This window comes from Colletotrichum godetiae (assembly GCF_030913485.1).
Source record: "Colletotrichum godetiae strain CBS 193.32 chromosome Unknown BDP55scaffold_38, whole genome shotgun sequence".
NCBI classification, from domain to species: domain Eukaryota; kingdom Fungi; phylum Ascomycota; class Sordariomycetes; order Glomerellales; family Glomerellaceae; genus Colletotrichum; species Colletotrichum godetiae.
The window spans coordinates 162,993-190,667 of record NW_026851286.1 but is presented as its reverse complement, the minus strand read 5'-3'; the positions used below and the strand labels follow the sequence as shown (position 1 = coordinate 190,667).

At 54.1% G+C, this 27,675-nt stretch overlaps 9 protein-coding genes across 9 annotated transcripts; 5 read left to right on the top strand and 4 right to left on the bottom strand.

Annotated features, from left to right (window-relative positions):
• Nucleotides 1-181: 181 nt before the first annotated feature.
• On the bottom strand, nucleotides 182-1,684 carry BDP55DRAFT_634933 (glutathione-disulfide reductase; the record flags this gene model as incomplete). Its single annotated transcript, XM_060572727.1, has 2 exons — nucleotides 182-1,442; nucleotides 1,536-1,684. 2 exons carry the CDS (start codon nucleotides 1,682-1,684, stop codon nucleotides 182-184), a joined length of 1,410 nt encoding a protein of 469 aa, XP_060426433.1.
• A 1,513-nt stretch (nucleotides 1,685-3,197) lies between these two features.
• Nucleotides 3,198-4,852, bottom strand: BDP55DRAFT_696110 (RecQ family ATP-dependent DNA helicase; the record flags this gene model as incomplete). Its single annotated transcript, XM_060577548.1, has 5 exons — nucleotides 3,198-3,296; nucleotides 3,332-4,399; nucleotides 4,455-4,489; nucleotides 4,558-4,676; nucleotides 4,773-4,852. 5 exons carry the CDS (start codon nucleotides 4,850-4,852, stop codon nucleotides 3,198-3,200), a joined length of 1,401 nt encoding a protein of 466 aa, XP_060426432.1.
• Nucleotides 4,853-10,092: 5,240 nt separating this feature from the next.
• On the top strand, nucleotides 10,093-13,159 carry BDP55DRAFT_634931 (RAM signaling pathway protein; the record flags this gene model as incomplete). Its single annotated transcript, XM_060572726.1, has 3 exons — nucleotides 10,093-10,487; nucleotides 10,549-10,660; nucleotides 10,724-13,159. The coding sequence occupies 3 exons, from the start codon at nucleotides 10,093-10,095 to the stop codon at nucleotides 13,157-13,159; spliced, it is 2,943 nt and encodes a 980-aa protein (XP_060426431.1).
• Nucleotides 13,160-13,626: 467 nt separating this feature from the next.
• Nucleotides 13,627-14,855, bottom strand: BDP55DRAFT_673097 (uncharacterized protein). The gene is made up of 2 exons (XM_060575573.1): nucleotides 14,565-14,855; nucleotides 13,627-14,419 (listed from the first exon to the last, which is right to left on the bottom strand). Exons 1-2 carry the CDS (start codon nucleotides 14,714-14,716, stop codon nucleotides 13,966-13,968), a joined length of 606 nt encoding a protein of 201 aa, XP_060426430.1. The 5' UTR covers nucleotides 14,717-14,855; the 3' UTR covers nucleotides 13,627-13,965.
• Nucleotides 14,856-15,204: 349 nt separating this feature from the next.
• BDP55DRAFT_673096 (uncharacterized protein) lies at nucleotides 15,205-16,644 on the top strand. The gene has a single exon (XM_060575572.1). It carries the CDS (start codon nucleotides 15,615-15,617, stop codon nucleotides 16,533-16,535), a length of 921 nt encoding a protein of 306 aa, XP_060426429.1. The 5' UTR covers nucleotides 15,205-15,614; the 3' UTR covers nucleotides 16,536-16,644.
• Nucleotides 16,645-18,053, bottom strand: BDP55DRAFT_673093 (3-oxo-5-alpha-steroid 4-dehydrogenase). The gene is made up of 3 exons (XM_060575571.1): nucleotides 17,888-18,053; nucleotides 17,592-17,816; nucleotides 16,645-17,498 (listed from the first exon to the last, which is right to left on the bottom strand). The coding sequence occupies exons 1-3, from the start codon at nucleotides 17,922-17,924 to the stop codon at nucleotides 16,828-16,830; spliced, it is 933 nt and encodes a 310-aa protein (XP_060426428.1). The 5' UTR covers nucleotides 17,925-18,053; the 3' UTR covers nucleotides 16,645-16,827.
• A 1,152-nt stretch (nucleotides 18,054-19,205) lies between these two features.
• Nucleotides 19,206-20,984, top strand: BDP55DRAFT_250050 (uncharacterized protein). The gene has a single exon (XM_060566271.1). The coding sequence runs from the start codon at nucleotides 19,492-19,494 to the stop codon at nucleotides 20,734-20,736; it is 1,245 nt and encodes a 414-aa protein (XP_060426427.1). The 5' UTR covers nucleotides 19,206-19,491; the 3' UTR covers nucleotides 20,737-20,984.
• A 780-nt stretch (nucleotides 20,985-21,764) lies between these two features.
• BDP55DRAFT_250035 (Scd6-like Sm domain-containing protein) lies at nucleotides 21,765-24,250 on the top strand. The gene is made up of 4 exons (XM_060566270.1): nucleotides 21,765-22,038; nucleotides 22,116-22,151; nucleotides 22,208-22,448; nucleotides 22,655-24,250. Exons 1-4 carry the CDS (start codon nucleotides 22,022-22,024, stop codon nucleotides 24,053-24,055), a joined length of 1,695 nt encoding a protein of 564 aa, XP_060426426.1. The 5' UTR covers nucleotides 21,765-22,021; the 3' UTR covers nucleotides 24,056-24,250.
• Nucleotides 24,251-25,137: 887 nt separating this feature from the next.
• Nucleotides 25,138-27,303, top strand: BDP55DRAFT_558378 (transcriptional repressor TCF25-domain-containing protein; the record flags this gene model as incomplete). The annotated part of the gene is made up of 1 exon (XM_060569797.1): nucleotides 25,138-27,303. The coding sequence occupies one exon, from the start codon at nucleotides 25,138-25,140 to the stop codon at nucleotides 27,301-27,303; it is 2,166 nt and encodes a 721-aa protein (XP_060426425.1).
• Between the last annotated feature and the right edge of the window lie 372 nt (nucleotides 27,304-27,675).

Here is a 27,675-nt window from a genome sequence, read left to right as displayed (position 1 = left end):
CAGGGAAACGGGCATTTGCGATAGCTGTCGGCGTTTCGGACCAAAGGGAATTGATGAACCATCTCACGAAGAGCATTGGCGTTCAAGGACAAGGTGTGAGATTAAAAGTTGAAATTTCACGAATTGGTATCTTTTCCTCCTCTTCTTCTAAGTCTTAACAGACCTCTCTCTATGCAAGTCTCTATTTCAGCGTGACCAGTTCTTCGGCGCTAGTGGGGTGAATGGCAACGCAGCTGTCAAAGTCCTTCTTGGTCGCGCCCATCTTCACAGCAACACCGAAGCCCTGGAGCATCTCTCCGCTGCCAAGACCAGCAATGTGCAGACCAACAACCTTCTCCTCAGGACCGGCAGTGACAAGCTTGTAGGCGGTGGGACCCTTCTCCTCAGGCTCCATCATAGCATAGTACATGGCGGTGAAGCTGGTCTTGTAGACCTTGATGTTGTCCTTGCCATACTTCTCAATGGCCTGGGGCTCAGTCAGGCCGATGCTACCGACCTCGGGGTGCGAGAAGACGACGGAGGGGATGTTGGAGTAGTCGAGGTGAGCCTTGGCATACTCGGCGCCACCAAACAGGCGCTCGGCCAGACGACGGCCAGCAGCAATGGCAACAGGGGTCAGCTCGACCTGGCCAGTGACGTCACCGAGGGCGTAGATGTTGTCAATGTTTGTGTTTTGGTACTCGTCGACGGGGATGTAGCCCTTTTCGTTCAGCTTGAGGCCAATCTCCTCGAGGCCGATATCCTTGGTCGCCGGCGTGCGGCCAATGGCCCAGATGAGGTGGTCGAAGCCGCCCTCAGACGTCTCCTTTCCGTCGGCGTCCTTGTAGATGATTGTGAGCTTGCCGTCGGCGTCCTTTTCCACCTTTGTCGGCTGCGACTTCTTGTGCAGGTTGACGCCCAGGCGCTCGTACTCCTTTGTGACGGTCTCCTGAATGAGAGGGTCAAAGGTGCGGAGGAAGGTGTCGTGGCGGATAAAGAGGTGGGTTTCGGTGCCGAGGGCGTTGAACATGCCGGCGAACTCGACGGCGATGTAGCCCGCGCCGACGAGGGCGACTTTTTTCGGCTGCTGGTCAATGTCGAAGAAGCCGTCCGAGTTGGTGCCGAGCTCGGCGCCGGGGATGGTGGGCGGGATGGTGGGGTTGCCGCCGACGGCGACGAGGATCTTCTTGGCCTTGACGAGGGTCTTTGTGCCGTCGTCGAGGGTGACTTCGGCCTCGTTGCGGGAGGTGAGCTTGGCCCAGCCGTGGAGGTATTCGACGTTGTCGTTTTTGAGGTTGCGCTCGTAGATGCCGTTGAGGCGCTTGATGTAGGCGTCGCGCTTGGTCTTGAAGGTGGGCCAGTCAAAGGGGGCCGTCTCGTTGACGGAGAAGCCGTAGGATTTGGCTTGATGGATCGTCTCGGCGATGGCGGCGGCGTTGAAGGTGACTTTTTTCGGGACGCAGCTGTAGAACGGAGGGATGTTGGTTAGTACATGCTTGCTTCGCTTGACTCCTCAAGTGGCAGAGAGAAAGAGAGAGGGACACAAGTTTACTCACCCAACGTTCACGCAGGTTCCTCCCAGCCTGGCGCCCTCGACGATGAGGGCCTTTGCGCCGAACTGGCCGCAAGCTTTACGCGCCGAGGCGAGGCCGCCACTGCCGCCGCCAATAACGAGGTAGTCGGTCTCCTTTGTGATGGGAGCCATGGTGCGAGCGGTGGAAGAGAGGTGCCTCTGTATGGATACGAGTCGTGTGGGTGCTGAAGCTGCTGCTGCTGCTCGTGATGCTGCTGCGGTAGATGTGCGATAGAGGGCTTGCATGGGGAACTGAATCGCGGGGGGTAAACGAAGCAGAAGGGGGAGGGGGAGGGAGGGGCAGAAGTAAATGGATTTCCGATATGTACGGTGGTGGGGCCGAGTTGAGTGACGTCTTATATGCTTCTAGATGCGCAACTTTCCCACGCTACGGTATCTGACAAATGCAGCTTATAGTATGGTGCAGTGTGTGTGTGTGTGTGTGTGGCACGACGGACGCGGAAATTGGTTTGGTGGTGGGATGGAGCTGATGTAAGTTTTTTTTTTTTCCTTTCTGTTGTATCCAGAACCTCGGCGGCGTCTGTTTGCTGTTCGGCGAACCGGGTGAGTGAGCTGGTGGGTTGGGGACTCAAATCGGCGTACCGTGGGGTGGTGTTGGTGGTGGCGCGCGACGTCAGAGTAGTCTCAATGGACCTACGGAGTACCTATGCTCTAGAAGGATGGATGCGTGTTGTGACATGTGTATCTGGAGGTCTAGTGCATAGTGCGATATTGCTGTCCAAAAGCGTTTGTTGAACAGAAAATGAGATATGCACGGGGATGAATCATCACCAATCAACCGCCCATGTTCACACGAAAAAAAAAAAGGGGTCCCCGCTGGAGAAAGCCGTGGAATGCGGTTGATAACTAAGCAACATACAGCTGAAGCCCGGCGAGCAATCTTTACGATTCGCAATTATTGCAGGGTACTTTTTTCGGGGTCCTTTCTTTGAATGATGGGGAAACATTTGACAAATTGACGTAAATAGGGGAGCACCAGAGAAGAATTCCAAATGCAACCCCATCCGCTGGAGCTCACCTCGGCCGAGGTACGTAGGCACCTTTCACCTCCCACTACCCGTCGACCGTCCCAGTCCCCGCCGTCCTCGCCCCGGCACGGGAGCTAAGCCGGAAGCTTCGGTGGGAAAAAGCAGGACTTCGTACCGTGCAACTTACCAAGCACACAAGCTCTTCGTTACCTACCCCCAAATCACTACTACCTAACTATGTATGGATAGATACCGTAGTCGTGTCGGCTTTCTAGACGGCTTCTTTAGTCTGACAGCGGGCATCCGAGGTAATTGGCCCAATGCAAGCAGACGTCATTAATAATTGCTGGTTCTGGTCGTTTGTGCAGCCTGGGACTGGTGACTTTGGCCCCAGAGAGATATCGTCGACTTGCACCAAGGCGAAGTCCGATTCCTGTAGGCCTAGGTAGATCTCATAGACGTGAAAAATTATGTGAACTCTGATAATAAGCTCACTGAATGAGAACAATATCGCCGTCTCATTCAAGTCACGATAGGCCAATACACGAGCCAAGGATAGAATGGGCTTCACCAACCATCTATTCATTGTTTCCACACGCCGCTCGGCAGCTTCTATCGGGGTATCATATTTTACCAAACCATCCTCATTCTTATCCTCAGTATTCATCGTAGTAACCGTCATACTCGCCAATCTGAGCCTGCGTACTGACCCATTCCTCATCCGCCAAGCCGCACATTATCCGCCTCTGGAGAGCCTGCGCATCTTTGTGCCAGTCGCAGGCAAAGTCACATTTGGCGTTTCGCTCTCGCCAAAATACCTGCAAATCTGCGCGTGACGACAGGCTGTTGTGTCTTCGCAGTACAGGGCAAGTTTCTGCAGGCTCTTGGCCTGAGCCTCCCAGTTCGATCCATCGCGGTTCCCTTTCCTAATCATGCTCTGCACGCGTTCCAAGTCTTCTCGGCTGTAGTACAGAAAACAGAAGCCTGCGTTCCCGTCTCTGCCTGCGCGGCCTGCCTCTTGGTAGTAACCCTCAAACGACTTGGGCAGCCGCCAGTGCACAACGAACCGGACATTGTTCTTGTCAATGCCCATGCCAAAGGCTGTCGTGGCCACAATGATATCGTAGCCAGGCTCGTTGTTTACCCAGCGGGCCAGTGTCTGTTCCTTCTTTTCTTTGGTAAGCTTCGCGTGGAAGGGCATCGCGCCTACTCCCTCATCTCTGAGTGCCGCCGCGAGTGACTCGCACTCATCTCGTGATATGGTGTATATAATCCCCGAGACATTGTCCAACCGCTCCCCCGCGGCCTCCAACTCTGACTTGCGTGGCTCTGTTTTTCTTCTTTCGTATACGCCACGTATCCAAGCTAAAAAGTTAGAAAGGCGGTCGTCTTCCTGGTCTTTGGTGTACCGGATCTCAATGTGTAGATTGGGCCGATGAGCAGTCATGACGAAACTCTTCAGTCTCTCGGCTTGCTCCAGGAGGCCAAGCGTCTTTAGCAAGTCTTGACGAACCGTCGGGTTTGCTGTTGCCGTCAAACACATAATGGGCACCTTGGGAAACGTCTCTCGAAACCACGAAAGCTTCTTGAAGTCTTTCCGAAAATCGTGACCCCATTCCGAGATGCAATGAGCCTCATCGACTGCAATGCGCGCCAACTCACACTGCTCGTTGACCAGCTTGATCCGTCTCCTGAAGGAGTCTCCTGAGCATAGTTCCGGTGTCACGTAGAGTAGTCTGATGCGCGGGTGGCCACTAGCGAGATCCTGATTGATGCGATCCCTCTCAGCGGGCGGCGTATTGCTGTTGAGGGAGCTGGCATCGATGCCCGCCGATCGCAGTGCTTCAACCTGATTCATCTGACGGAGCTGTCAGCTGTCGCGTTTGAGTAAGGCTGCAAGGGATACCCCCTACCATGAGACTGAGCAGTGGCGAAACGACAATGGTGACTGCCGCAGCGAAATCACGTTAGTTGACGACGCGTGCATGTGAGCTCGGAGCAGTTTCGGGTACTTACTCCCTTGGTCAATGCAGGCAGGGAGTTGGAAGCAAAGACTTTTGCCGAACGACGTTGCGGCCTGAACGAAGACATCGTGACCGTCTAGGGCAGCAACGATGATTTCACGTTGTTGGGGCCTGTGGCGGATTTGTCAGTCAGCGTTGCGTGATCACGGGTACGTGCCATGAGTGTAGCTTGTGAACTCGACGATGGGATGAGGAATTGTTCTTCACCTGAAAGTCGACTTGTTGAACTGGCGTCTGAGAGTGAAGTCTATGTCAACGCATGAGTTGGAGCGCGACAGAGGAGGCATGATGACGATGCGTTGTCGAGAGTTGATGAGGGGGTTGTCTTGATGTGAACAAGACTGTGTCTAGTCTCGATGGGGTTATGCTTGGCCGAGCTTCTGGATTGCTTCTATTGCAGGGCGCGGAAGCATAAGGTTGCACTAGACCAAGAAGAGGGCCCGGATGTGGTCATGATCGAGCTCGGGTCCGGAGGTGGTCCGTCAGGCGTTGGGCCTTGGTGGGCCTTGGACAGCCGGCCTGTCCGAATGCCCTCAGACGGGAAGCGGAGGGGAGAAAGTCGGGTGCTTCTGAATGGGTGTGGGTGTCCGCACAGGCAGTCCGCAAACCGATCAATTGGGTCGATGTGGGAATTCTGAAAGATTCTGACAGATGTACGAACAGTCCAAGTGGCTGCCTTCACGCGTGGCTGTGCTCCTTTGCAGTACTACTCCATAGACGAGACAAGAAGTCGAGCAAGGGCATGGAGATGCAGACCGGGTTCATGGAATGAAGCAACGAACGGACAGCAGATTCAAAATGGACATCAGGGCTGACCAATGGTATCAAAGCCTCAGGCCGCAAGGGTGGTAGATGTAACTTTTCCCCTTGTGTTTGTCGAGACACCTATTACGAACGTCCAGTAATACGGATACAGCCACCTTTTTGAGGCTGGGCGAAGGAAGTACAACGTGAAGCGTCCGTGGCAAGTAGAACTTCATACTTACCTTGGGTGAAAATGGTTCCTCTTGAATATTTGGCTTTCTTTTTTTCCGGCCTGTCACAAGGAGTAGGGACAACTGCAGGAAGGAGGCGCCGAGACCAGGACACGGAGCAGGTGAAGTAAGAAGGGTGAACGGGGTAACCTTTGCCGCCGCGGATACAGTTGACAGGAGTGCCCCGCGTACTTGCTTTCGCTTCTTCCGCGGTCATTATGAGGCGATTCGAGGGGTCATGTTTGCAAAAGGTAGAGACAAAATGAGAAACAAGCGGCCAGTCCCCAGTCTCCAGACCGAACTTCTCGGCCATTTCCTTTTTCGGCGAGCTTCGCAAACGATGCTCTGCTGTCAACATTGCGCAACCCGGGCCACCCCTTCCCGTCCAGCTGGGACACTGGGAACCGCTAGTAGGGGAAGGACTCCAGGCTACCTAGTATCACAACGATACTCCGTACTATTCCATACACCATAAGACACAAGTAGCATGCCTTGGTGAAAGTAGCCAGCAGGACGTGGGTATTGCCGGCGGGATACCTACGCTACCTCTTTGTCGAACAGTCGACCCCAAGACCAGCATCGGTAGGATCACAGACGGCGCATTGTGCAGCGGGCGCGCTTTTCCCAAGTGGTGAAGGTTCTCCCACGGTGGGCTCGCTCGGGCTGGGCGTCAGTGTTACGGACTGGGGGTCATTGCTTGCTGATTCAGGGCCACGTTGTGATGAATCGCACACAAACCTTTGGCGCTATCTGCCACGGTGCCAAGGTGTGCCCGTCGGTAATTCGGTCCTTACGTCTGTGGGAAAGCCCCAGTCACTCAATTGGGTTGATTGAAACGAGGGCCGGATCTCCAATATTGTTGTCTCCGGGCGGTGATCTTTCTGGTCAAGAGGAGGGCGGGGCCCGTGGTCTTCACGGCCGTGGTCAAGAAATGCCGCCGTGGACAGCAATAGCAAATGGCAAGGCGACAGGCAGAGGGAATTCTGAGCTTATTCCCAGCAGACTTTTGCCTTGGGATTAACGCCAGGCGGCATGTCTGACAGGCCGTTGGAACACACGGCCCCAGATCTGCAAGGAGAGTCTTATTATTAACTTAGCTCAAAGGTCGTCGATGCAGATGCAGATGCAGATACCGATAGAGATGCCTACAGTACGGACAGGTGTTAGCGGAACCAACCCGATCAACGAATCGATGCGCCCAATAGCCCGTCGTGGAGACAGACACGAGTGCCTGTACTTCGTACTCCGTGAGTCCGTACGAAACCACGTTGTACTGGAGCCTCCCCCCTTCTCGTCATCGCTTCTCGGGTTCCGTGGATTGATACGAACTATCCCGACTCTGTAACACCCTAGTAACGAACTGGATGTGTTCGTTTCCATTTGCTGTTGGGCTAGCCTGTCGCGCCTCTTGATTCAAAGTTCATCTCAGCAACAAAACCTGGCCGCCAGGGATCATTCGAGGGCGAGATTGAGTGCGGGTGAATGTGGGGGCGAACGGAGACTGAAAAAGGCAGGATTGCTACGGAGTACTCTGTAAGTGTACGAATAACGTGGAAGAAGTAACCGTAAACGAAGGCCTGCCGCATGCCCTTGGAAATAAGATTCAACAGAGTAAGCCAAAATACTGGGGTCGGAGAAGAGATTGTAGAAACCGCGTGGGAGGTTGAATGGAATGCGACGTTGACACGGAAGACTTTTCTTCTTCAAACCTGCGTTTCCCGGTATAGCACCCTGTCTTTGTTTCTGTTTCTCGCCCTTTCACGCCAGAAATACTCCCAGGGGCTGGGGAGTCTGGCTTGTCTGGGTGTGCGCCCCTGGTCGTTTCCCGTTTGATCTGTTCTAGACCTCTGACCAGCAAGCGGCAGGCCACCAGTGCCGCATCTGTCTCTCCCAGAGTGCCAGTCGATCAGTCTCGCACAGAGTATTCGTACGGTGAGGGAGCATCGGGGATAGGTGTGATGCTGGCTGGTTGCCTTACTCGGTACGGTTAGGTATCATGAGGTGACACACAATCTGCACGGTGGGGAGAGATGTTTCTCGGCGTGACATCAACGCGCAGCAGAGTCGTTCGTCGAAGCGTCCGAGTGTCCTGGAACAGCTGGCCACAGTCCTCGATATCGATCATGGTGTGTGGCCCATGTGCAGTTGGTGGTTGTGTGTGTAGCCACCCGATGCCTTATTCCAAACGAGGCGTGTCACGTTGATGCCCGAGTCGACCATGTCGTTAGTAAAAGTCTCGTTGAGGCAGCGGGGAAACTGTGCTGCATGAGGTAGTCAGTCGTACGTCCGGAGTACAAAGTAAGGTATTAGTCGAGGAGAGGGAGGGGATATGTCGAGAGTTCTGTCAGACTGTCATATGCGCTTTGGTCAAGTCTTCCCGCCCGTCCGCATCTGCAGCACTGTGCGACGTGCGAGATCTGGGGGAAGGAAGAAAATCAAGTTACCGCGAGCCGCGAAGTGTGTACGGAGTACTTGGTACGAATATCCGTACCGGTACTCACAGAGTTACAGTAAAAGAGGCGAGGTGCCTTGCATTTCTGCGGCGCGCTACCTTACGAAAACTAGGTACCTTGCGAGGGTACCTTACCTAAGGCGCTGGTGAAGTGCGGCGTGCCTGTCTGCCTCAACTTGGAGAAGCGTTTTGGCCTGGGTAAGGTACTCGATCCACACCCCCTCCTTCTTGCCTCCCGTTACACTTTAACACACCCCCGCCTTTCCCATTTCCTTTTTTTTTTTTTTTTTTCATCTTTTCCTTTTCCCTCTTGCCAGTGCTCAATGTCCCAGGTTCCAGCCAGTCGCGTGCCTCTCCTTTCGCGTGCTCTTCGCCAAACAGCCGCTCTCACCCATAGACTTGAGTGTTGATATCCCTTCTCATTGGCTTGTTCATGACGGCATCTACAAGCAGTCAAGCACAAGCCTCTGCATGTCTGCTCAAGCCAGCAGTCTGTGCGCCAAGCTTCAACCCCCAAAAGGGACCCTCAAAGTGTAAAGCAGCTTCACTTACTACCTTGACTGACCTACTAAGCATAGGTAGTACGGGAGAGCTTCTGCCTGCCTCAGTCTGGATTCTGCAGAGATGGATGGGTGAGGGACGGATATCTGACTGTAGTTTACCAACTCCGTACCTCAGTCTTCTGCACGTGTGAGGCCCAGAAAGTGCCTGCAGCGTGCCCTGCCGTGCCTGCTTATCTTTACCACGACTGGAGCCAGAAATGGAAAGAAGCAGTTCCACCGTGGTTCCACCCCGCCGCCCCCTTTTTTGGCTTCCCTCCCGTCCAACTGACTGAGATCTGGTCCCCCATTCTCGTCGCCATCTGTGGTCATTGGTTACTGGTCGAGGGAGGACAGTAGCGTTTCTCTCCCACTGTCTACGAAGTACCACAGAAGTCGGGTGGTGACTGGCTTCCTTCGTTGTTTCCCCCCCAGTCTCCAAATAACATCAGAGGGCGTGCGGCTCCCCGGCTCTAGACTTCTCCAGGGGGCGTGAAGCCAACGAATGACAACAGTGACCGATGGATGTACTCCGTATTCCGTATCCCGTACGTAGACCTCGAAATAATCCTCATCCCTTCTCCCCATCAATTGCCCATCCACCACCACCTCCCAAAAGAAGCTCTGGTTGGCAAGATGTCAGTTTCATCGTAGCACAACCTGACAGCATATCCACTTTTTTTTTTCCTGTCGGGTTCAACGTTCCTGCCTCTATAGTCTTCTGTTCCTCTTCCATTTTGCTTCCAAGGAAACACCCATCCGGGCGACGAGAGACACAGCCAGGAAGAGGAAAGGGCACCCGCCTACCCAGCCAGCCAGCCAGCCCTTGCCTGCCTTTTTATTTTATTTTATTTTTGACTTCTTCCTTTTGCCAACGCCCACCAGCAAGTTGTACCCGACCATAACTCCTCTGCCGTCGTCGCCGTTTTTACATCGAGAGGTTCCCTAAGTACCTACAGCCAGGTACACAAACACATCCAACAAGCTGCCCGAATTGCAGTCATTCGAGGAACCCAACTTTGCCTCATCCACGCTTGCAGGATCTGTATTACTCGTATCCTAGGTACGGATACCCCCGTCTGTCTGGCCTGCTAGCTGTGCGAGGTGTGCCGGGTCCAACTCCTGTTGACCGCGCTTGGGAGGCTCGGCTCCATCTTCGGTCGCTCGTCCCCGACTGGCGACTTCCTCCCAAATCGCACAAGTCCGCCTCCACCTCCTTCTTCCTTCACACCTACCCGACCTTGCCTACCTTACCCGCAAAAATCATCATTGCTTCCCACCGATCTCGTCGCGCCCTACTCCAACGAATGTTCAACTCTTCATGATGATCTCGCGCGTCTTGCAGCTCAGCCTGTCCTGTTCCAAAAGTCCATTGGCTTAAACTCCCGGCTTCCGTCTCCAATCGTTTGAGGGTCCCGACCAACCCACGGCCGGCCATCCAACATTCAAAGGGGACCCTGAAACGCTGCAGTCGACCCAAACCTTCGAGTCTGCGACAACAATAGAAAACCGTCACTCTTCGCCCTCTCCATCCTCCTTTCGTCGATCACCAGCAGTTCATCATGGTTGAACGAATGGAACGGCCAGACAGGCCGTCGGGGCCGTCGATGCCTCGCGGCTTGCCCGAGAATCCCGCCCAAGGTCGACGACAACTCCAAAAAGATGCCGCGCTCGGCAATATCCCTCCTCCGCCTCCTCTCCCGCCGATGCCCAAAGATCTCCGAAATCTCTCCAACGGAGCGACCCTCTCGGCTTCCTCGCCCATGACCTCAGCCCAGGTCATCGCTCTTGCCCGCGACGCAATGCAGAGCGCCCTCCACGAGAACGAGTCTCAGGCCGCCGAAGCGAGTGCCGTGAGCAACGAACTGAAACCTGGCGTCACCATCGACTTGAGCCGTAAGGGCATCCAGAAACTCCCAGACGAGGTTGTTGATATTATCAAGAATGAGTTGGAGCGGTTCGTACACCTCGCATACCTATCTTTCCGGCTGGGCTGCATTTCTAACGCGCTTCTCTAGCCTGGCCCTTTCGCACAATCAGGTCAATTCCTTTCCAGCTCGATTCTCCGAATGTACATCTCTGCGATATCTGAATGTGCGGAACAATCAAATCAGAGAGTTCCCGCTGCCGGTTAGTACTTTCCTACTGCCAATGCATCATTAGGACTAGGGCAGATTCTGACCAACATCCTAGCTCTGCGATCTGAGGTCCCTCGAGATTCTTGACCTGAGTAAAAATAAGCTTCGCGCTCTGCCCCCTGATATTGTCAAGCTTGCTTCCTTGAAGGTTTTCTCGGTCCAGAAGAACCGGATTGAAGAACTACCCGTTGCTCTATCCGACATGGTTTCGCTGCAGGTGCTCAAATTCGATGGCAACCCCATCACATTTCCGCCTCGGGAGGTCCTGCAGGTGCAAGCAAGCAGCCCGCCAAACGAGGGCTACTTGAAAGAAAGCGAAGTCACCGAGGTAGCTGTCACTGCACACATCAAGCGCTTTTTAAGACAGCATGCCATGAATGGCCGTGCAGAGTCAGACACAGCTGGTGAAGAATCCAGCGAAGGCGTGGAAACCCCACGCATGCCACCCATCAAGCGAGTTGTGAGCGGTCGGTTTCCTATCAAGGTCAATGGTACCGATGTTCCCGATCTTCGATCCCCGAACCTGATTCGGCCCCCTCCTATTCCGAATCGGTCGCATTACCGAGGCTTGTCTCAGCAGAACACAGCTATCCGCCGCCCAGGTGTTATGCCGTTGACCATAGGAAATGTCAACGAGCGCCTCAGGAGCAACTCAGAGACGTTATTGCAGGCAACTCGCGGAGAACGTCCCGAATCTCGAGCAAGACGCATGGGCGTGGTATCCCAGAAGGCTACTCAGCTCGGTACCTTAGACGAGACCCAAGTCAACAACCGCTTTAGTCACTACAGAGGTCTGAGCCATGGTAGCGCCATGCAGCCGCCTCCCCCCAGCATGTCGATCAAGAGCCCCAACAGCCCTGCAGAGCCTTTCCTCCAGCGCCCCATTTACGTCAGAAGACTCTCGGTTCTCCCTGAACGCAGACGCGAGTCCAAGTTCTACGACCCCATTCTCGAGGCCGCCAAGGGCATTCTCTATGCCGTGTTTCAAATCCATCCCATGATCCAGATGCTTATGAGCTTGACGGGCGATGATTCCTCAAAGAGATCAAGTCTCGAGATTGTCTTTTACAACACGAACTCGCATGTGGAGGAACTGGAGCAGGAGATCCAGAAGCACGATCATATGGGAGACGAGATGGCGGGTCGCGAGAATGAGAATGTCCATCGAGCCTGCCAGACTCTCGTCGGTGCCTATACCCACGTCTGCACCCTTCTCGCCGGCAACATCGATTCTTTCATCGACAACGGAGATCCACGCTACATCCGTACTCTTCTGATGCTCATCTATAACAGCATCATGGAGATCAGGTGTACTCTAGCCGCGCTGACACCAGAGGCTGGCTTGATCAAGCCCCCTACGCGGGCCATGAACATGAGCGATACGATTAAACCCCATTCTCGCGACAGCTCCATCACGCCCACCGCTGAGCGGCTCGGATTGGCTCAGCGACCACGGCCCGGCCCCATTATGCACAACCCGAGCAATCTCAGAGTTGCGACCGACGTGCCTCTCCCATACCTGAACGGAATTAGCGGTATGAATGGTATAAACGGCATGAATGGAAATGTAGCAAGCCGTACAGCAACGCTCACTTCCGCAACGCCACGGTCAGGGGAATCGTTCGCCTCGGTCTCATCCGGTGGACGTGGCATATCCGACTTCACCGAGGATGACAGATACTTTGAGGAAATCTTCCTTTCCCTGCGGAAATCATCAGATATCGTCATGAGGATTCTGCCCCTGTTCCAGAACCACATGTCGGTCCTTGCAAAAAGGGCAATGGGACGCCGCGCACCTGAGCACGAAGTGATGTCGTGGAAGGCTCTTATTAGCAGATGCAGCATGGCGGTGCAGCAAACGGAGATACTGCGGAGCCGCCTGTCACTCGTCAAATTCAAGGAGCCTGGCGTTATGAGCCAGCCAGCTTTCAGAAGCTTGATCAGCAACTTCATTGACTCATGGGTTGAATTTGTTAATCAGATTCAACGGTCGTTGAGGAATGAACTTAGTCTCCCGCCCGACACCAAGATGCGACTACGTCCTATTCAGCAGGCCATGAAAGTAGTAAACGAGACTATCAATCAGTCGCCTTGGAGCTACTGGTTGCGACCATCTTCCAACCCGAACACGTTCAGCCCGAACGTTGGCCCAGGCTTAGCACCCATGCAGTTGCCAATGACACCTCAAAGCGCTGCTTTGGGCCCTGCTGTCCAGGCGACAGTTCCTTCCACTCCGCAGAGTGCTTCCTTCGCCTCGGCGTTCAACGGCGGCGTCTTTGAGCGCGCGGATGCTCTCATATCCATGGGTGGCCTCTCAATGTCTCGAAACGGTACGATGACAAACAGCTCGGCCGCTAGTTTCACCATGTCTTCCATGTCATCGCTCTCCTCCGACGGCGGAGCCATGACACCATCATCGGTCATTAGCCCTAACGGATTCGGCCCTGGCCCGGTGCCACTGCGACTCAACGGTAGCAAAGTTGCCTTCTAGTCGAAGCGCAGAGCCACTACACCTTGGATTCGCCGCACGTTTTGGGGCAAAAAGTACGGATCGCAATCAAAGTAGATTCGTCTTGTTTTTGTTTATACGGTGGTCTGGATGACCAACGACCGCATTTTGTCTTATCACTTCATTCGCGCATAGCATTGGCGTCACGGTCGGACTCATTCACGGATGGTAGCCATACACTCATTTGAAAAAATACGTCTCAGGCCACTACGAAGGTCGAGAGGCGCATGTAATGTTATAGTCACGAAGCAAAGTTGATGCCATCTCCATGCATACAGGACATGGAGAGCGCGGGCACCAGGGAATTGGCCGCTACGAGTTCATGTGCCACGGTTACACATCGACTGTTGCTGTCAGCTGTATACTAAATTCGGCCTATTGGCAAATAGGCAAACATAACAAGCAAAAGTTCACCCTGAAATGTGTTTAACAAATATGTGACTTGTACAGCTTGTTTTCCTCTGTTGTCTTCCTTCTGACTCCAGCTAGGGAACATGAACGAAATACGCCTCCGTTCGATCACATACGACCACACCCACCGGAGAACTCGGGATCCCGTCCGCTCTCCCATCGATAAACCGGTGAGGGCCGGAGTAGTAGTTGGGTCGGAGACGACCAGCGAATGCCCGGTGTTGTATGTATTTTTGGTGATGCTTTATCACTTCTCGGACCCATCAGACGCTCAACTGCGATCCAATGGTGAGTGGATGACTACGTTGGGATACCCAGGCAATGGTGGGCAGTCTACGGCACCTCCCCCACCACCCCGTAAAGTTCTACGCCTCTCTCTATGAGGCAGAAGTCTCCTCTGGCTTCTTCTCCTCCTCTGCCTTGATGAACAGGTCCCGCTGCGTGTCGAGGTAATCAAAGGCCGTCAGGGGCACGCCGAGGTGGCGGAGGATGCAGTAGGCGGAGCCGAGGTGGAAGTGGAAGTTTGGGCAGGCGTACTGGATGACGTAGGAGTAGGCTGTGAAGCGGAAGGTGCCCATTGATCTTGTCTCCATGAGGATTTCTCGGTCGCCGTCCTCCTCCTGCTCCTCCTCCTCGCGGCTGGGGTTGGGGTTGGGGCTGGAGGAGGTCTCTGGCGTGAGGGCAGCGAGGATGGCGACTGTGGCGTCGACGCGGGATTGGAGTTGGGGAAAGGTTGTTTCGTCGTCTGGGAAGTAGGTGTCTTTGGCGTGGAAGACGCGGGTGGCGAGGAACTTTGAGGTGTTTGAGATTGATTGGACTTGGTAGTCGAGGCTGTATATCGGGAGGAAAAGATTGTGGTGGTTAGTTTGGTGGTCGTGTTTTTGATTTGTTTGGTTGGTTGGGATTGGATTTGCAATGGGTATGTGACGGGGGAAGAGGGGAAAGGGGGGTGGGACTGAGTGGAAGGGGTCTTTACCTCCGCATATCTTCGATGAGTCTGAACTTGATCATTTCTTCTTGATTGAGACCTTTGGCGTTGCAGTGCTGCTCGGCTTTTGTGAGGATGACTTTGAGGTTGCCTAGGTATTTGAGCATCATGGGGATGGAGGCATTGTAGAGTGAGACCATTTTTGCGGTGTTGATACGAATGACTATGAGCTTCAAGATTCTTTCTTGGGCATCCAAAGATTATGGAAGACTGATGAGGACAGCAGATGGAGAGACAGGAGAAGAAGACAGTTTTTCTTTGTAGTCACAGTCACGCCTGGGGTCTTTGGGAAGCTTTATATATGATGCTGGTTGTTGAGTAAACATCTCTGCGTTAAGACGAACATGGACCAACAAGTAGTGTTGTGAATTTCAGATACGAATTCTACTACCAAAAGCCCGTTTGTAATCCGGCTAACGGCATCATGTCTTGACTGTGGAACAGAATGACGGATTGGGGAGTTATCATTCTCAAGTGCTGACGTGAGACTACAGAAGAGATATGGATTGTTTGAAATCGAAATCCTTCGTAGTGTACTGCGCGCGTAGACTCAATTTGGTTGGTATGTTGGCTCAGAGTCTGGAGGGAGACTTTCTCGCTATCAAGTTATTAGAGGATGAGATGTCGTGGAGTTTGTATTTGGATCCTCCGGGACCAACCGGCCCCACTACCCCGCCATCTCATGCGGGGAGCTATCAGCCGATCCCGTCACCTGCTCTGATTCGCCGTCACCACGACTTACCTGATCGAGGCAGGACCGGTGATTCCTCTAGTGTCTCGTAGATCGCGCAAGAGTCTCTATCCAAGGTTGTGCAGATTACCTACATTGCCTTTCTCCCCCGCCATCCGCATAATCTCCTCTTGCTTGCCTAGCTCACGATCCTGAGAAGAGCTTCCTCATCTCCACACTGCGGAACTGGAAGCCTACGAGGTATTCTTCCATATTCTTACCCCGAATTAGGCAGTGCCGTGTGTGTGGGCGTTTACTCGCGCGTACACCGCATACCGTATACTGGAGGATTCAAACACGCCGCCGTCATGTTCGCCTCGCTATCGTCATCCTTGTCGGGGAGGAATGCGCCGCCGCCGCAGCCTCCGCCGGCACCATCTTCATCGACGACCTCAACATCGCAACACCCCAGCATGTCCAGCGCGTCCCGCGCAGAGCACTCCCAGTCCTCAAACACCTCCGTCTCCGCCTCCGCGGCCCCGCAAGCCCGTCATCAACACAACTTCCTCGGCACCGCTCAACATGCACCACCAGCCCCCGCCTCCTCGGCGGCATCAGTCTCACCACCCCAACAACCCCTCCACCAGACCCTCCCCTCCGCAGACCAACAACACCACATCTCCGAAGCGCGCGCCGCCGTCGTAGCCTCCATCGGCAACATGCTCGACGGGGAACTACAGACCCGCGCGCGGATGCTGCACGCCAACGCGGCGGCGCTCGATAAGCAGGAGCGCGACGTCGTGCGGGCGACTGAGGCGCTGCGCAAAGAGAATGATAAGCTGGCCAAGTTCTCGGGTGACGCGGCGCGGAGAGTCAAAGAGCTGGGGAATGTGCAGAATTGGGCCGAGGTGCTGGAGCGGGATTTTTTGGTGCTGGAGGAGACGTTACGGCTTGTTCGGGAAGGGGGCAGTAGCTGTGGGAGCGGGTGTGAGTGTGAGAGCTGTGACGGGGGGAGTTGGAGCGGGAGTGGGAGCTGGAGCGGCAGTGAGGTTGGGGATGGGGATGGGGATGTGAGGATGGGAGAGGATGCGCGTGGTGGTGATGTGAAGAAGGAGGGGGATGGTAAGGGGAAGATGAAGGAGCGGCATCACGATGGGCATCTTGATATGGAGATTGATGGTGGGCACGAAGATTGTTCCGAGAGTCAGAGTTTGACTGAGGCCGAGTCGAGTACTGGGACGGATGGCCGTGCAAAGGGGTCCGAGACGACGTCGATTTCGACATTGTGATAGCTTTTCTTGGCGGTGATGGACAGACGCGATGATACCTTTTCTTCATGACTGAACGACCATCATGACATATTCACGAAACGGGCTGGAATACGAACAACGAAGGTTGATGCTTTGGAAAATTTTACCCTCCTATTTTTTTACGCCTTTCCGTACTAAATACCGCTAGGTACCTTTTAATACATATCAACCATCCCCATTCGCCATGATTTCTTTTGTGAAAGTGGTCAACAGCGCAAACCATGGCTAGCGCGGCCAAGTTACTGCCATTGGATACAAAACGTCCCGTAATTTAGAAGAGGCCAGGCAACAGAACAAACTTCTTCTTCTTGTACGTCTCGGGGAACTCCTTGCGGTACGCGCGCTCCTTGCCCTTGGCCCACTGGGCCATCTGGGCGGCGCCGATGATGATGAAGACGGCAACGGCCCAGCTGCGGCTGGTAATGATGACGCCGATCCACGAGAGGATCTCAAACATGTAGTTGGGGCAGGTGACGAGGGAGAAGCCGTAGCCGCGGGGGATCTGGCGCTCGGTGCCGCCTTGGGAGCGCAGGCTGGCGAGGTTGAGGTGGACAATGGCGTTGGAGGCCTCGCCAAAGAGGAAGATGATTGTGCCGATAACGTCGACGGCGTCGTTGCGAGCGAGGGCGGTGGGCGAGGTGGGCGAGTAGACGTGCCAGGCGCTGAGGAGGCCGGCAAATGCCCAGTAGAAGAAGGAGTTCTTAAAGATGTTGCGGAGGGGCATGGTGTTGGCGGAGAACTTGTGGACGAAGAGAGTTTCGTACTCGCGCTTGAGGAAGTGGCCGAGGAACATGGCGAGGGTGAGGAGCTGGGTCGGCGAGAGGGCCTTCTTGGCGCCGGGGCCCGAGTAGATGTAGGGGCGCAGGCCGACGACGGCGATGTGGATGAGGATGGGTCCGAGGTACTCGATCACGAAGACGGTGCTCCATGCCAATTGGGGACCTGCGCGAAATGGTGTGTCAGTCTCGATGTTACGTCCATGTCCTTTCCTGGAAAGCCATCATGTCTGGGGTTGGGTGCTAAACCGCAACATACCGAGATCCTTGACCAAGACCTGGCCAGCAGAGATGACAGCCTCCTCGCTGCTAATCTGTGCCTTGCGGTTCTTCAGAGTCTTTTGGGTCGAGGGGTCGAAAAGGCCGACGCGGTTGAAGTCGCTGAACCCAGCCTGGCGGGCAATGAAGTGCTTGACATCCTCCACCGTGGCATCGGCGGGAACCTCGATAGACTCGGGGAGCTTCTTGATCGGTTGCTTCGGTGCTGTGGACACACGTGTAAGTAATTTTCCCAGTGTATTACACACCAAGTGCGCCTTGCAAGAAACTACTCACAGCGATTGCTCAGCTTGAGCGTGATTTTGGCTGCCATGGCTTCTGATTATCCTGAGTTAGACGAGGGGTCGTCGCTGGGAAATTCGAAGCGCACTTTTGTGTCTGGGAAGCTTGGAAGAAGGGCTTCAACGGTGCTAGGTTTTGGAGCAGTTGTTGAGAAGCTACTGCACGGTTGCTCGACGTGCCTCGGGATGTGTGGGGTTCTGATGCATTGACACATTTCGGTATGTACCTTTTAGGTGCATAATGCTCCTGTATGCATGGAGGTCGGGCGCATCCCTCTACACAGCACGAGTAACTAACATCATCTGGTCCTGGCCGCCCATGATGATAACCGGCCCATCGTCTATAAGGCCCTCATTGGCGTACATGGCTTGAATACACTAAGATCTGATGCGTGTGTATGAAGATTAGTCTACGGGTTGATGCTCTATTCCGCATATTTCCAACGATTGTTGGGGTTGACAATCATGTCAAAGCCTCCTACAGTCCCTTCAGGGTTCTCGAGAAGGCATAAACCAACGATGTAGTTGGAGTGACACCTTGCTTGCTTTCCCGTGCCCTCTTGCGCTGCAGATTTTCAAATTTGAATGGAACATCTTGTCTCCGAGACCTCCAGTGTTTCCTCAACGATGTTTCTTTTGGGTGTTTCTCGGTATGGCTCGTTGTACGGACTCTGAAGTTGTGGCCCTCGAGCCTGGGCGGACTGTTAAGGGCAATCTCGCTCGACCTTGGTTTTGCTTTACCATGGGATCCTGGCGGCCAAGTCTGCAGAACAGACCCCTTTCTCTTGGAAATCTAATGCAATGATGACCCAGCTGAATGTTGCGCACGCTACACCGCAGTGTTTAAAGTTGCCGTTGGCTTTGTTTTAGCTTGTCTCCTCGTCTTTTTTCTGGCAACTTCACTCTCTATCAGGAAAGTTCCGTCGAGGACTCCAATAAAATAAATATTCAGTGCCCTTTGTATCCAGTTGCAAGAAGAAAATGTGATCCTCAGTAGACAGGTAATTCCCTAAAAAGGAAGGTCCTTGGGTTCGGAGTTTCCAGCGAGGCTTTGCACGTCGTGCCTGTGACTGTTGTGATTGCATCTCGTAGCATTAAAACAACTGTTCAAGGTGAATCCAATTATAAGAGATCATCTCCGATCGCCTGGTCCGTCTGGTCGATACGAAAAGTGCGCCTGCCTACCTTCCGTCAGTCAAGGTGCACACACACCATGCCTCACACCTCCCACTACTCCGATCCACGAATCTTGCCTTCCTTTACCTTACACTCATCTTCGACCCCTTGCCCTTTACCTCTCCTTCTACCTTGTCCCTTCACCATCCGTTACCAATCCCCGTGGTTCGAGTGATCCATCTCAGCTCAATAGAGTGGGCATTCAGTCACTTTCACCACCCTTCCAACCATTTACGCAATATTGTCGATCCAACACTGCATCACTTACGAGCACGATTAGATGAATGCCATTCTCCGAATGTGGGAAAAGCACCTCTTCCATTCGTTATGCACATACCGGCAATAAATACCCTTTCAATAGCATAGCAGCATCGCTCTCGCCCAATCGCCGACAAACAGACTGTCTTCCCAGAACCACTCAGAATGTCGAAATTGGCTAGTCTGGGAGCTACTCCGGAGTTTATTCCGGGACGCCCTTTCCACCTGGGACTGGTAAAGAACTCCACGAATGCGAACATGACCATGATGCCCTCCAACCGAGAGACACTTTCCTCACGACGACGACGACGACGCAGTCGGAAAGTCCAGCTCAAGGTCATCAACGTTCCGTCTTCTCCTACAGCCTCCTCAGGCGCAAGTCAACACTCAACAGAGACATCAAGTTCTGCTTTTGACGGCGTCGAAAATTGCAAAGACCACCACATCCATCCATCCAAGAACGACATACCCCCCGGCACGCCCACAGCTCCGGCAGCAGACCGAATACAGCAGATCCAACTGCATCATATCCCAGTCTATCACAGTCGCATCTTTCACACTCGTCCTCCTCCGAACGCACCGACCGGCCTTGCAGCCGATAGAAGACGAGGAGCGAAGATTCCTGCAGTGCCCCCTCAGATCCCTCCTCAGGCCGCTCCTCAGGCCGTACCTAGCCACTGCCAGTCTAAGGTCTGGCGGAGCCCCAAGACCGAGTTGACGGACGCATTTCAAAAAGTGCAGGTCGAAATGCAACGCCTTGGTTTCAGCAGATCGCCTGCTGCCCCCACCACATTCGAGGAATACTTGGAAGTTGTTCTAGCTAAGAAAGAACGCAAAATACAACAGAATGCCGCCGTGATACAGGCCATCAAAACAAAGGCAGAACAGCACAAGAGAGCGCGACAGAAAGGCGGTAGCTCTGGCCATACTTACAGCAGGGCATCAGCTTGGGCTAAAGGTTCGACTTTGGTGCAGGAACCGACTTTAGCCACTGCCCACCCTTTGTATGGAGCTGATCCATGCTGGAACATGCAGTACCCCGGTATAACAGAAAGACCACAAGATCTACGTGCCGAATGGCCTACGCTGGCGGGATACAAGGAAGCCGGCTGCCAGGCTTTTGACAACAGTTGTCTGCCTCCTCCGAAACAGCTCAACGTTCAGGATCAACCCCATATGGCACTTGGGGATGCGGCGTGGGAAGAGCGCGTACTGATTCACCAAGGAAATGCCACTGACTTGGACGAAATCAGCATCTTCTCACTTGAGAATGATACTTCGACTGAAGCTGACCTGGCCTATCACATAGACCCGAAGAGTCTTAACGACTGGACTCGAGAAATCATCGACGAAATCATCCTCGAGATAGAGGGCGACGAGACAACGATCACGGACGAAGACGAAGCTTAGGCAGCATTGAACAAGCAAAGAAAGGGATGCTGTCTAAGTCAATCAGTATGAGAGGCAGAAAGAGGAGGTGGAACGAAGACATGTTATATGGCTCTAGTGCATTGGACCAAAGTTTGCAGTTGGCATATGCCAGTGCCGACTATAGATTGAATATGCCACATTGGCTTTCAGTAAGGCCATTGTTGGTGGCCAGAACATCTGGAAGGAGACAAATACGTACGACGCATTGAGAGTATCGAACTTCTTCTCGGGAGTTTGGGCTGACAAACCAGCGGAATTTCGTTTGAGTAGCTAGGGCTGTCGAACCAAGGCTAACTTGGATTTCGTATTGCACCAGCACAGAGATACGGGGAGGGCATTCAGAGAAAGAAAGCCGCCTCTGGGGAAACTGGTAGCAAAGGTTTAGCGCAAACATGACATCTTTCAAGTGATTCTCGTCCATCGTGGAAGGTGCACGCCTGCTCTTTGCTCATAAACTTCTGCAGCAGATTGATGTTCAAAAGTGCTTTGTAGGATTAATAAAAGTAAAATAGCTTCCATGTGCCCAGGACACTGGAAGGAGCCTGCAACATATTAGGATGGCAAGTGTCATGTCTACTTGAAATGGAATCCATGACCAGGGTGCTGTAATATACGTATTCCAATGATTGAAAAAGGGATACCTTGGTACCTTATCCGTACTCCATAAAGGCAGTACCGATTTGTTTGTGAATAGCATCGCCTCCCCCTCTCTGAGCTGGGAGAACCTTAAAGAAGGATAAGAAGCTCTGTCCTGGCAGGAGCAACAGCCAGGGCCACCTGCCAAGGTAAGTAGGTGCATTAAGGTGACCTGTTGCGTAAGGTACCTACCTAAGCGTGCTAAGGTAAGGTAAGGTACCTTAAGAGGCGTGGGTACCTTTTGGGCTCAGGAGCTCCTTTCACCGAGGTTCAACCGTGGGGTGCAAGGGCAGGAAGGAGCAAAGGTGGAGGGCTCCAACCCAATGCGGTGAGAAGTGGGGATCTCAGCCTCTCGCTTTCTGCTTGCTGTCCTTCCACCCTTCTCCGTCAAACATTTCCTCCACACAAATACCTTACTTGCTTCGCTCTCCCTCCTCCTCTTCTCTCAACGACCCCAACCACCTCCAATCCCATCTTCCTTCCTCTTGCGCGTCCTCTTCCCGGCATTGTATTTACTTTTCTCCAGGAGCGTATTGGTTCGCGGCTTGACTTTTCTTTCATTTCCATTCTCCCAAAGACGCGAATTCAAAGCTTGGTTGCGTCTTTTTACGCAACTCTCATAACCGAGATGTCAGAATTCTTAGGGTACGAAGACCTGGGACCCTCCCAATCTCAAGCGCAATTTCGCTCGACATCCTTGCTGACCACATACACATATATAGATCTCGCATCTCCCTCATCTCCAAGAGCGACATTCGGTAAGGACTTGGAGGACTCTGCACTGCTCCCCAGTCCCCTTGCTCATCGCCTCTAGATATGTCGGCGTTCTTCACGAGATCAACTCGGACGAGTCCACCGTCTCGCTCGAGAATGTTCGCTCTTTCGGAACCGAGGGTCGAAGGAACAGACCCGAAGAAGAGATAGCACCTTCCGACCAGGTTTATGACTACATCATTTTCCGTGGCAGCGATGTCAAGGACTTGAGGATCGAAGACCACCCAGGCATCAAGGAGAACAAGCCTCCTGCTATGCCTGAGGACCCTGCCATTGTCAACGTAAGTATCACCTCTGTACTCCCTCTCCCTCGACGCCTATCATGATGAAATATTGCGGATGTAAATCATTATCGTCTTGTCGGAAAAGCGCAACTTACACGATGTCGAAACTTTCCGTTGCCTTCCTTCTGAATTGAAGCGTCACTTCGTCTCAAACTGTGTGATACAACGTATCGAAACACGGCTAATTATGATGCGCATTACAGGCTCGCCCTCGTCCCGGCCAGGGACCTAACAATCAGCCGCCTCCCGCGCCTGGCTTCGGTCAGCCTCCGTTCCAGAACAACTTTTACCCTCCACCTGGCCCATGGGGTCCTGCCCCCGGTCCTGGCCGCGGTGGTCCAGTTCCCGGCGCTGGGATGGGCGGCATGCCCTACCCTCCTCCGCCAGGATGGTTCCCTCCTGGTCCCCCGGGCCAAGGCTTCCCTCCCGGCCCTGAACAGTGGAACAATTACAGTAACTACCCTCCCGGCCCCCGTGGACCTGCAGGTCCTGGCGGACCTCACGGCCCTGGTGGTGTACCTGGTCAGGCTCCCGAGAACCGTGGCACTCCCGGTCCTCAAGATGGAAAGCCTGTGCCGATTGGCGCTGCTGGTGACAAGCAGAAGCCCGCCACCCCAACCGCCCCTCAAGGCGCACCAAGCGAAACGAAGACGGCACCCCCGCCTGGGTTCCAGGCACCCGCCCCGACACCACCTGTCGACTCGAAGCCTTCTGTGGCGGAGGTGAAGGCGACTGCTGCATCACTGAACACAGCTGGCCCTGCTAAGCCTGTCGAGCTTCCTGTGCCCACGGGACCGAAGAATGTCGGCCGCGTCCAGCCTGTTATTCCTCTGGCTGGCTCCATGCCCAAGGCCTTCCCAGTGCCCATGAACGATGGCAACGCTGCGCAATCTGCTCCCAAGGCTGCTGCGGCTCCCACCGCTGCTTCTGTGCGCGATGCGACCGAGGCAGCCAAGGCCGCTGTCGCTTTGGCTATGGCAAACATGAACGCTGGCAATGTTGCAGTTCCGGCTGTACCCCAGGGCAACGGCAATGCGATGGACAACTTGACTAAGAAGGTCAACGAAATGAGGGTCAATGCTGCCCGAACAACTCAACCAGGAGGAGGCCGGGGCCGAGGTCGTGGCGGGCGCCAAGGTCAGGGCCAGGGCCAGGCCAAAGTTGACGTCCCAGATGCGGACTTTGACTTCGCTGGAGCCAATGCGAAGTTCAACAAGGACGATCTGGTGAAGGAAGCGATTGCAGGATCGCCTCTGAATGAGACCCCTACCAATGGGCCCGCGGCCGAAATCCCTGCTCCCGAGGTCCCAGGCACAAACCCGCCGATTGCCTACAACAAGACCCGATCATTTTTCGACAACATCTCCAGCGAGGCTAAAGATCGGGCAGACAACAACGGTCAGAAGCCTGGCGGCCGCGAATGGCGCGGTGAGGAGCAGCGCAAGAACATGGAGACCTTTGGACAAGGTAGCGTCGACGGCGCATACAGGGGCTACCGGGGCAGAGGCCGCGGCCGCGGCCGTGGCTTCAATGGTGGTCGGGGTGGAAGAGGCAGCTACCGTGGTCGTGGTGGCCAAGGTGCGCCGTCCCCGGCCGCGAACTAGGCTCCTCTTGAGGCCAGGGCATCGCGAACGTCCGCATGATACGTGGAGCATTCTGTCTCCTGACACTGCGAGTCCTGATCAGGCGAAGGACTCACGACTTCGATGGACGTAATTCGAATTTTGAATGGAAAACGCCCCCCCTCAAGGCATGCCTTTCACGCAACACTTTATACGATGTATTATCACTCCTCGTTTCTCGATTTTTCTCGGATTCCCTTGGCGATGGAGCACTGGGCAGGCATGTCCTCTGCATTGGTTTTGCCAGGTGGGCAGGAATCATAGGACTGCAATTTTGACACGCATGGGATCGGAAGGAGTTTGGCAAGTGGTAGCCGCAAGCAACGGGAGCTGCGGTCTCATGATTGCGCTGTGACGACAAAAAGGGAATATCAGGCGTGGGTTGTAAGCATTGACTTCTCGTTTACCCGTTGGATCGGGGCACAACCCGGAACAACACGATATGACAGCAGAGACACGCCCTCTATCTGGCATTCGACAGGGAGCATGAGTGCTCTTAAAGTCTGAAACCAAGTGATCAAGTTTGGAGGAGGTGTGAGAAAAAGATTATTTCTTTTGGTGGTAGAACCTAGAATCAGGCGAGGTGGATAAAGACTCTTGGGTCTTCCATTATCGAATGTAATCACGCTAGCCACCAATTTTGGAGTGCACCCACTCATGATAATGTGAATATGTTGTCCGACTCTTAAATGGAGGATGCTTTTAGAGCCAAAAAGCTTCAATTCACGTTGCAAGAGAAACTTTCACCTTGTCGATTCTGGATCTGACACCCCCAAGGTGTGTTTGCCCTGATGGTGTCGGAGATAGATCGCCGGTACGGAGTACTGGAGATGGGTGATGAATCGATATATAAAAATCTGCCCCGCCAAACCCCGCCAAACGTCATGCACCAGTCAGACACGTTTTCGGCGTGACGCACTTCACTTATCCACCTCCAGTATTCATACACAAGACTTCTGCTATCGTCACCAAATAATTCCGAAAAAATCCCCCACGACGACGATTATTCTCCTCAGCTCAAAAACTTACCCCTGAAAAGCTTACGCCAAGTGAAGCACTGCGCAATGTCGAGCCGTCAGCTACGTAAGCTGCAAAAGCAGCGGGAGCTCGAACAGCTCCAAGAAGCCCAGGCTACCGCAGACGAATCCAGCGAAGAGGAACCCGAGCCCGCGCCCATCAAGCCCCGGCAGAGCTTGTTTGCAGCTCTGGGCGGCGGCGACAACGATGAAGATGACGACGAGAAGTCAGATGATGCGCAAGAGGAACCTGAGCCCGAGCCTGAAGTAGTGCCGCAACCTGCGAAGAAGAAGAACAAGAAGAAGAAGAAGAAGGCCAAGAAGGCTGTGGCGGAGGACGAACCCCCCAAACCAGCAGGTGATAACGAAGATGAGATTGATCGGGCTCTTCAGGAGCTCAATCTGGCGCGCAATGCAAGCTCTACTGCCGAGGACAATCTCGCGCAAAAGAGCCGCGACATCGACGACTTGTTGCAGATCAACACCCAGTACCTGAGAGCGATCAACGAGATGCGAGCTCTCTTCGGAAAGGATGCCATTCAGGCTGCTCAAGATGAGGAGAGAGCCGAGCAGGAAGCGGCGCGCCGACAAAGAGGTCCGACTCAGCAAGTTGATCTAGAGACGGCGCTTCGAGGAGACCCGCGCAAGAAGCTGCCCGAAATATCGCTGCGACGCAACGTGTTCATCCAAGGCAAGGAGACGTGGCCTCGCGCTACTGCTGTGGGCCTGGTCATGAAAGAGATCAGGAAGGGCACCGACGGTCTTACCGAGTTCGCTTTTGTTCACGAGAAGGCCTATGACAATGTTCAGATCATGTTCTTCAGCTGCGTTCAGCTTGGTGACCCCATGCAGATGGTCCAGCTGTTGATACGGTATCCCTATCACATCTCGACCTTGCTCCAGGTAAGCAAGGTGGCTATTCAGGACCAGAATCAGTCACTGGCCGCAGACCTCTGCGAGCGAGCGCTCTTCACATTCGGCCGATCCACGACATCCGCCTTTAGACAGAAATTGGAACAGGGCAAGGCTCGACTGGACTTCCGCCGTCCCGAAAATCGCGAACTCTGGTTGGCAGGATATACGTATCTCAAGAGTCTCATGCGGAAGGGAACATATAGGACGGCCCTCGAATGGGCAAAGCTTCTCTTCAGCCTCAACCCGAACGATCCCTACGGCATGAAATACTTCATTCACACCCTCGCAATCCGAGCACGCCAAGCGCAGTGGCTCATCGAATTTCTCAACACTGGCGAATTTGTGGCGGATGAGACGGACGACACCTACATCAAACAGACTATGGTCCTCGCCAAGCTTCAGGTGGGCGACACTGAGGGAGCGAAGATCGCCGCAGTGGCCGGCATGGAGCGTTTGCCGTGGCTGTACTGTGCTATCTTCCAGGCGCTGAACCTGGAAGCGCCGCCTCCTTTGTGGGGAGTTCAACCCGATACGGACGAGCGCGAATTCTGGACGAAGCTGTATGTTCACCAGGCCAAGGACATTTGGAACAACACGCAAGCAATCGACTTGCTCAAGGAGGCCGTCAAGGTTGCGAAGAAGCCGACGCAGGCGCTCCCGGAGGATATGCCGGCAACAACCCGTACGGCCAGATGGACGTGGCTGGAGGACACCCCGGCCTTGTTGAGCGGCATCCCAAGGGCAATTCTCAACCAAGAGCCAAACTATGCATTCGATCCGCTCCCACCTCGGGAAGAGGAGAACATCTTTTCGAGCCAAGGAGTGCAGATGCCGTGGCGGCAGGAGGGCGGGCACAGTGGACCTATGCTCGCACAGGAACGAGCGCTACTCAATATGCTTCGCAGACAGCATCAACGAGCCGAGGCCCGGGGAGCTGGAGCCGGCGCGGCCGCAGGAGCTGGTGCTATGGCAGGAATGGGAGGGATGATGGGTGCGTTCCCCGAAGACGACGACGGTGAGGCTGGTAATGGCGACTTTGGTGACGCATGGGAAGGAGCGTTCTCTGATGGGGAGGACGGCGACGACGACTTCATGGAGGGAGAAGGAGGGCAGCCCCCTTCGGCCGGCGTGGTGCAGCGACTTGCTGATTTGCTGGCGTCTATGATACCTGGCGGTTGGCCGGCTGAGCCAACCTTTGATGAGGAGGAGGAAGGCACAGATGACGAAATGCCGCCTCTGGTCGACGGCGATGAGGCTGCTGGTCGTGATGAGGCACGTCAACAGCCTGGGGCAAACTAGCCGCGACGATGAAGCTGCTGCATATCTACCTTGGGTAGAGACAACAAGTCGGAAAATCCAGGCAGTAAACCTGCCGCCTTCGATAGTTTCATAGAGGTATAGAGCATCGATACCCCCCAAAAAAAAACGAGATAAAACTACTTTTGTCCACTTCGTTTGTTCTTACCGTAATCTTACTGTGTATTAACTCGATATCAACTTGGAGTTCGTCTTCACCATAGACACAGACCCCTGTCCTAGCGCGAGGGAGACTAACTTGCGGGTTCGACCGCACGCGACATCCATGAACGAGGAATGAGAAGGGGGCGGAAGCAACGACGATCTGCCAAGTGTTGAAAAGAAGAACGGATTTATCAGAGGGGTTACCTGGAT